Source organism: Poromitra crassiceps (assembly GCF_964638095.1).
Source record: "Poromitra crassiceps genome assembly, contig: HAP1_SCAFFOLD_223, whole genome shotgun sequence".
Taxonomy (NCBI): Eukaryota; Metazoa; Chordata; class Actinopteri; order Beryciformes; family Melamphaidae; genus Poromitra; species Poromitra crassiceps.
The window spans coordinates 317,652-326,118 of NW_028152168.1; the positions used below are offsets into that span (position 1 = coordinate 317,652).

Consider the following 8,467-nt stretch of genomic DNA (forward strand, 5'->3'; position numbering starts at 1 on the left):
CAGATTAAGACCAAATAAACAGCATGGATTACCATAAGGAGGCCGTTGTCCCAGGTGGACACAGGTGTCTCACAGGTGTCTGCAGGAGGCACTGGATGGACCTGCAGTACATTAAGAAGAGTGTTAGCTAGTTCACAGAAAGCTAGTTCACACAGAAAGTGAAACCATTTTGATTCTCAACCTTTTTCTTATCAACCAGCCCTCATTTCTTACAGCCATGAACCCCTTTGATGAGATCTAGTCTATCTGACCCAAATCTGAGTCTATTTTTAGATTGCTGGGGACCCCCTAGATCTCCCCCGAGGACTCCTGGTGGGCTGCCCCGTCTATGTGCCGACAGCCGGCAATGCCGATAGCCCACAAGCAGTGCACAACCCTAACCTCTCCCACCCCCCACGCCTAAACCTAACCTCCCCCAGACCATAACCCTAACCTCTCCCACCCCCCGGCCACGCCTGCATTGCGGGCTGTCGGCACTGCAGGTGGTCGGCCCCCAGGTTGAGAACTACTGCTGTATACTACATTATGCTGATGCTGTGACAGTAAAGCATTTAGCTAAAGCCAGTGATACTCTACTTGCAGCCCGGGGGCAATGTTATATAATCAGTGCTACTGATCAGATCAGATAAACCTTATTGTCCCCAAGGGGAAATTTGTCTTGGGCATCAATTGCATTACAGCATAACCATCGACAGTAAACATACACCATCAACACCATCAACCTACTGAAGTGGAGATTTTTTGCCTCGGGGGGATGAGAAAGGTCAAACGCCATCTTCACCTGCACTCACTTTCACTGTATATTCACCTCAATTTCGTTGTGTGCTTACTAGTAGGCTAAAGTGAAAAATAGTGTGTATTGCCTATTCCTAGCTATTAGTTATTGCAGTGTGATAACGGGAGGATTTGCAGATTTTGCACAGATGAATGGAGTTAATTTAACGTCTTTGCTAGTTAACGTTAGCTAACGACACTAGACAACTAGACACAAACGTGCCGTGGTTTGAGATGAACAGGCTGAGGTATTTAACTAAAATTGCTAAGTTTGCTGTCAGAAAGTTAGCGTTAGTAACGCTAACTTTCTGACAGCGGGTAATAACCAGCTAAGGATATTGTGGTAACAAACTTAGCCATTTTAGTTAAATACATCAGCTTGTTCATCTCAAAGACAGTTGTCATGCCGAGTTTTGCACCCCCGCCGAGAATTGCATCCCCACCACATTTTGGGGCTGTTTTAACTTAAAAACAGGGATGCAAATGTCGGCATGTACAAACCGCCGAGATTTGCCTCCCCCTCCATAAAGCTAGGAGAGACCCCAGGCATCGAGGTCACCTGTAGCCGGATTTTAAGCACCAAACTCGGCCTCCATGAGCCAGAAGAGAACCCCAAGCATGGAAGTCACCTCGATGCGGATTTTATGCATCAAAGTCGGTCTCCATGAGCCAGGACAGACCCCGTGGCCTTGAAATCACGTTTACCCAGACAATTATATCATTTGTTAACAGTTAAGTTTCTGTATAAATCATTACAATACGCTCCCATGAGATGGGGATGCATTTGGCGGCGGGGGCGCAAAACTGGTTCTCTAGCGTTAGTGTCGTTACATTAACTAGCTAGGACTGGCAAAGTTAAGGTTTGCTAACGTTAGCATGCTAACGCCATAACGTTACATGACTGACATCACTGTACTGTAACACAAACACGACAAGTTAGCTCAAGAACTCTGACAATGTTTTGGAAACTAGCTAGCAGTGTTCGTGAGCTAACTTTGATCCCACTGAGGATAACCGTTCGCAAATGTAAAGACATCAGCCACTGTTCATCAAACCCCGTTTGTGTGTCGTTCATTTGAAAACAATAGTTGTTTTAACCACCCCCAAATTGCCGTGAAATTTGTTTCTGCCTACCTGCTGCTGCTTCATCATGCCGGTGAAAATCGACGATAGGTGCTGTTCTTCAAGTACAGTTGATGCTCCGTGTCGTACCCGAACGTCTCACTCTAAAGAGAAAATCGCCGAGTGCGGTAACGGCAGATGACAAGTGTCTTTTATAGTGACGTGTCCGCTCAGATTTGAAAGATGCCAATATTTATGATTGGCCCATCAACTCACATCTCGTAATGAAATCGCGCACGCGCGTGCGTGAGAGTTGGGGGGGATGCTGCGGAGCTGACCTCGCGTCACCAGGCTCTTCTCGGCGAGAAAGAGCCTGGCCTCCGTTCGTTCACAAGTGATTTTGTCACCCTGCCTGTTTCCGGCCGCGAGCCCGCCCTAGACAGGAAACAACAGCGGAAATAGCTCGTTAACTTGACAATTAGACACAACGAATCAGAAAATAAAACGGCAAACAACAAAACAAAAGATGGACGTACCGAACGAAGTTCTTGTAGAAACATTGCGGATTCACAATCTCACATATCTTAAGCAAATACAGAAGCTTTACTTTTCAAACAAATGGCCAGTTGATGGAATAGTAGACGGCAACAAAGACGTTTTTTGGCGCACTTATTTCCGGTGTTGTTTCCTGTTTCCTTGGTTTACGTCCCCATGACAAAAAGCAGGGTGGAAGGTGCCCAGACTACTGCGGAGCCCATGTGCGTGTTTGACAGTCACGCCCACCATTGGGGAAACCTGGGTCGTTAGCCTGGTTCAAATGTAGTCCAAAGTCCAAGAGCCTCGATGTGATCGAATTATTCTGAGGCTAATTGCTGCTCTTTAGACCCAACAATTTATAGAGACTACCACACACGGAGGCATAGTGCAGAAAAAACTTGATCTCTCACACACACACACTCTCTCTCTCTCTCTCTCACACACACACTCTCTCTCTCACACACACACACACACACACACACACACACACACACACACACACACACGCACGCACACACACACACACACACACACACACACACACACTCTCTCACACACACACTCTCTCTCACACACACACACACACACACACACACACACACACACACACACACACACACAATTTAATATAACTCAATGAGTAGTACCGACAAAAACAGACATGCTCAAATGAGGAAGACCACCATAGAAACTTTTATTGTGAAAAAGGTCTGACACAGGAGCACGAAAAGAGTACATGCTCTTCACTTGCATTGTTCAGAGTTTCGATTGGCAGATTTATAGTAGATTTCACAAGTCTCGTTAAAAATAAACAGCATTCACACTTTCATTGCCTAAACATAATCATCTAAATAATCAACTGTATGGGCTATAATCTCCCCCATGGTGGCTCATGGTGCAATAAATTATTTTCACTAGTCTTGGTATGCAGTAAACTGAATAACTATATAAAAAACATATAGTTATTCATATAGAAGTACACTATAAGATTAGATATAGTCAAATAATCTAGAACGACCATAATATGGGTGTCCATCGTCGCCCAGGCAAATTTCAAGGAACGGGGCTCGTCCGTAAACGGAATAATTCAAGATGACCAGAAAATAACAAGTGCTTTTCATAATAGGCGCTTACAGGTTGATATGGCTATGAAACAGCCTCCATAACAACCTAAATACAAAACATTTTCAAGTTACGCAAACCTTCCCAGGAATTGCAGATTTTTGTGTTGGTAACTTCATAATAGTGTTATCAAATGGGAAAGTATTGTAGGTACACAGTAACACTACATGGACATCTCCATCTTTTGCTTGATTTTACAACAATTTAAAGCACAATGTAGGTAAAGTGTACAAATAAAATACTTTTCCAGAAAGTAAACTTTCCAGTTTACTTGTGTTTTCACCAGGTTTTCACCAGACTAATGTAAACTTGATCATGTTCTATATACTCGTACGGTAGGTGGCGGTAGGCACCTAAAGTTGCCATTGTGATCCGCAATAAAAAAGAAAAAGAAAAAAGCAAAGAAGAAGGATTACGGAAACGATTCCGTCTAGTGTTTCCAGTCGGGTTGTTATTATCGGCGGACCAGTGGCCCTATGGTGCATGCTGCTAACAAGTAACAGTGGAAAAGAACATGGTCATAGGTCTATAAAGGTAAGAATTTGTCTTGTCTGGTAACTTTTTTGAAAACCAACATGTCACCCAGCTATCATGAAAGAGTTTAATGATTTCATTTTGTATGAGGAAACCATGTGCAGCTATTGAAAAGATCGACATGCACGGAAATCAGTGTGGAACATGTGTAACGCTAGCTACATCCATGCTGCTGAAACAGCAGAAAATGACTACCACACAGAGACATTTGCTACGTTATAAGCTAACTAACGCTATAACCGCTGTAATGCGAAAATAATGTTCATGTTAATCATATTTGTTGTCAGATAACGTTACAGCTGTCACAAGATGCTTAGTGACTCTGAGGCTTTGGAGTTGCTTTCCTTCCTGACCCTTGACACACGACCTGATGTCAAAGGTCAAGCCACGGAGTACATCCTGGGCCTATCTGGAAACAGGTATGATAGTCACATTTTTATCAGATGACTTTTATGTTAAAAAAGTATATTACTGTATTATTACTGTGACCTTAGAAGAAATGCAGAGCAGGTGTTGGACCTCTAAAAGGCAAGCAGCCAAACACTACACACTAAAGAGTTTACACAAAAATAATCTTTAATCACAATCAATATGATCAATTATATAAAGAGAGGCAAGCTGAACATAAGTGTTCTATGTGCAACAGTGCTGTAGGTTTACAACAGGTACACACAAGTCACAGTGGGCCAAGACAGTGACCCACACCTAAAATTGCAACACAACAGATATTAAAACTATATTAATATTATACAGAATAACAATATCATGCACAATGCACTTCCAATTGACTGGGTCTAGCAGGGAGGAAGTTTGACAAACTATTGGAAATGATTCCACATTGAAAGTCACTGAGATCTTCAGTACGGCCCATTATACTGCCGAGTGCCAATGATTGTCTGTGGAGATTGCATAGCTGTATCCTTGATTTATTTGATATAACCTGTCGGCAATTTGTGTGGCTGAAATGGCCAGGGTGTCCACATACCTTTGGCAATGTAGTGTATCTATCAATTAAAAGATTTGACTCACCAAATGATTTTGCTTTCTACTACTGCTTTGAGGATTTGCTGCTCTACCAATTTTGTCATCCACTTGTTCTTTTATTGCTAATCCGTGTCTGTTCTCCAGGGATGGCCGCTGCTCCCTCCGGTCTAAAGCTGACTTCCTGGTGGCGTTGGTTAATCTGACCGCTGACCCCTCTATTGCCATAGTGAAGGACTGTTACCACGCGCTCATTAATCTGTCAGCTGATGAGACACTGCACCAGGTAATCTGTCTCATGGTTTGATTGAGGATTAGCCACTGTCGCATTGCATCATAGTAGACAGCTACACTGAGGCCACACCTGGCATTAACATGTGTTTTCTCTGTCATCACATTGCAATCAGATTGTGTTTTATCACTTGAAAGTACAGGTGTAAACACCCCCAAAACGCATTGAAGAAGGATTGCACTCTGATCGGCCAAACCACCTCCGGAGGTGGTCAGGGATGCATTGTGTACACATTGAACACAAGTATAAATGCAATGTGTCCTCTCAATCTGGATACAGCAACTTTATGCAGATTGAGAGGACACCCAGTTCTGCCATCAGATTGCAATGAAAACACATGTTAACGCCAGGTGTAAATGGACTCAGGTTAATGTGGTCAAGTACAATCTGATTGCAATCTGATGGCAGAAAACACATGTTAATGCCAGGTGTAAATGGCCTCAAAGTCTCGCACACTCAATAATGACACCATAAACAATTTAATCATCTTAAACCTAAAAATTACTGAGAATATGACGACATATATGAGCATTTAAAGGAGAATTTCGTTTTTTTTTAACCTGGACCCATCTCCTGGCATTAATTATGATTTGGCCACTCACCAGGCGATCTCCGCGGCGTTTCTGGCCGTTCTAGCGTTGTTTTGACATCAATAGCGTCCAAGTCAGTTGTAAAATGGAGCTGACTTGGGGCCAAGTGTGAGCCTGTCTTTCCTGCATCTAAATAGCTATTTTTATTCCCGTTTTCGCCAAATATCGTCATAATCTGATCCCTCAAGAACCACCACAGTGATATTTCGCCAAAGGCTGTTTCCTGGAGTTGCACAGGGATCAAATTACCTCAAACGTGATCTCGGTCGCCAAGTCTCGTGAAGTCCCGCGATACTTTCCTGCCGACTGGCCAAGTACAGGAGGACGCTTTGCGGTGGTGGTTTTAGCGCAACCTATGTGGGGTTTGGCATAACCTTCGTTATTTCGAATCCCACATAGGTCCACCAAGTCAGCTGCATTTTACAACTGACTTGGACGCTATTGATGTCAAAACAACGCTAGGACGGCCAGAAACGCCGCGGAGATCGCCTGGTGAGTGGCCAAATCATAATTAATGCCAGGAGATGGGTCCAGGTTAAAAAAAAACGAAATTCTCCTTTAAAGGTGACGTGATGTTATAGCAGGTAAGTTGTGACACGTAACATTGTTTTCACAAGTGTATATAAATATCCCTGCATAATGTGATTTGGTGTGTTTCTCGTCTCTCCCAGGTGTTGGTGACAGAGGCCAACTGTCTTCCAGTGTTCTTTAAGAACCTTTTGGATGGAGAGTACTTGTTCTCCGATCGGATCTGTACCATCCTGAGCAACCTGACCCGCCACGTGAAGACCTGCAAGACTGTGCTCAAGGTTAGTCCTCTGAAAGACCCATGAGCCCAACTTGCCTTTACAGCTCGGTGCCCCTGAACATGGCCCAAAAACAAATGACATTGCCTTCATGGATGACTGCATGATTGAAATGTCTATCCTGCTGTGTTGCTTTGAAGAAACCCGCATCACAAAAGTGCAGCAGGTAAGTACTGTCTTTGCTGTGGAACTGCACTGCATCTCTAGATTGTTACATGCATCTAAAATAATTAATATAAAAACAGTGTCAATAAAAATGAAAGACAGTCTTAAATATACATACTCTCTCATTATCATGAACATCATCCCATGGCTTGAAATTGGCTTATCGTAAGATATTCCATTGTGTCAACACATGCCAAAAACTAAATACAAATGTAGCCAATCGCCAAGCAAATAGAAAATATTCCAGCACTGCATTCCAAAATAATGCTGTTCTTCTCAGTCATTTTAAGCTCCAAATGCAGTGTTCAATCCATATAAGGTCTTAATAAACCACCATATTAGACAGTGCACAGTTTTCTTATTTTTCCACTGCACGAACTCAACCGCAGAACCGGAAGGAGCTATTGCAATGTTGAGGAAACATAGGATAGAAAATGTGAGAATGTCTCACAACACTTACCGCCATCTCCTCTGGCCTCCAGAATATGGATGGGTATCGTTAAGGAATTAACAATACTGCTACTCTTATCGTATCAGAGAGCTCTGCGCACCGACATAGCCAGCCTCCTCATTAAATCGAAGCGCTGCTCCGCCCCACGCCTCTGCCTCTCCACCGAGTTCTCTTCTATTGGAGGGGAAATCAAAAACATTGTTAATAAACACTGGCATGTCCTTCAAAGCGACCCTGCTTTGAGACAAATATGTGCGGAACCCCCCCTCATCTCTTTTAGAAAATCTTGTTCACTGAAAGACAGACTGGTCCACAGTGCCATGAGTCCCCCCCAGAAAACCACCTGGCTACCCCCGCTCCCCTCTGCTTTTTACAGATGTGGTCATTGCACCCACTGTTCTAATTCATCTGACTCCAAACAGTTTGTCCATCCAGGTAAAAAATACAATATCAAATCATTTATTAACTGCAGTACTACCCATGTTGTGTATATTCTAAAATGTCCATGGGGTTTGGTCTATGTAGGTCAGACCAAACGCGCACTCAAAATTAGGATTGCCGAACATAAAGCGGCCATTCGCAATAACAACATGGACTATGCCATAGCAAGGCATTACGCACAGGTAAAACATGGCTCTGCAGCTACCCTCAAATTCTGGGGGATTGAAAAGATCTTCCCCTCACAGAGAGGGGAGACATAGTCAACCAATTGCTCAGGAGAGAGGCTTATTGGATTTTCACACTTAACACTGTTGAACCACATGGACTAAATGAGGAACTGAGCCTCTCATGGTTTCTCTAATTGGTTTCTTAGGTAGTATGTTGTTGTTTCTTTATATTGTTGTTTCATTATTGTTGTTTATATCTGGGGATTAATATGTATTACTGGGGATGGTATACTGCTTTAAAACAGCACCTCCCCTATATCCTCTTCTATTTTTTCCATATATGAGTGCTGTCACTGTATAGGCTGATTGAATGATCACCCCACTCTCCTCTATCCAATGAGATACTACCATCTCATAGCAAAATCTTTGGGTGTGTTTTTATTATTCATTCAAATGTCCATAAGAATTTAAATCTCCTTCTACCACTGCCAATACCAACATTCAGTTAGAAAAAGCATATCTCTTTCAAATATATCATAGGCATG

At 42.9% G+C, this 8,467-nt stretch overlaps 1 protein-coding gene across 1 annotated transcript; it reads left to right on the top strand.

Moving 5' to 3' along the window:
• Positions 1–3,953: 3,953 nt before the first annotated feature.
• Positions 3,954–6,864, top strand: LOC310770768 (protein HGH1 homolog; the record flags this gene model as incomplete). The annotated part of the gene is made up of 5 exons (XM_083663480.1): positions 3,954–4,029; positions 4,317–4,448; positions 5,158–5,296; positions 6,564–6,701; positions 6,745–6,864. Coding segments are annotated over exons 2-5 (507 nt in total), but the record flags the coding sequence as incomplete, so codon positions are not given.
• Positions 6,865–8,467: the final 1,603 nt, after the last annotated feature.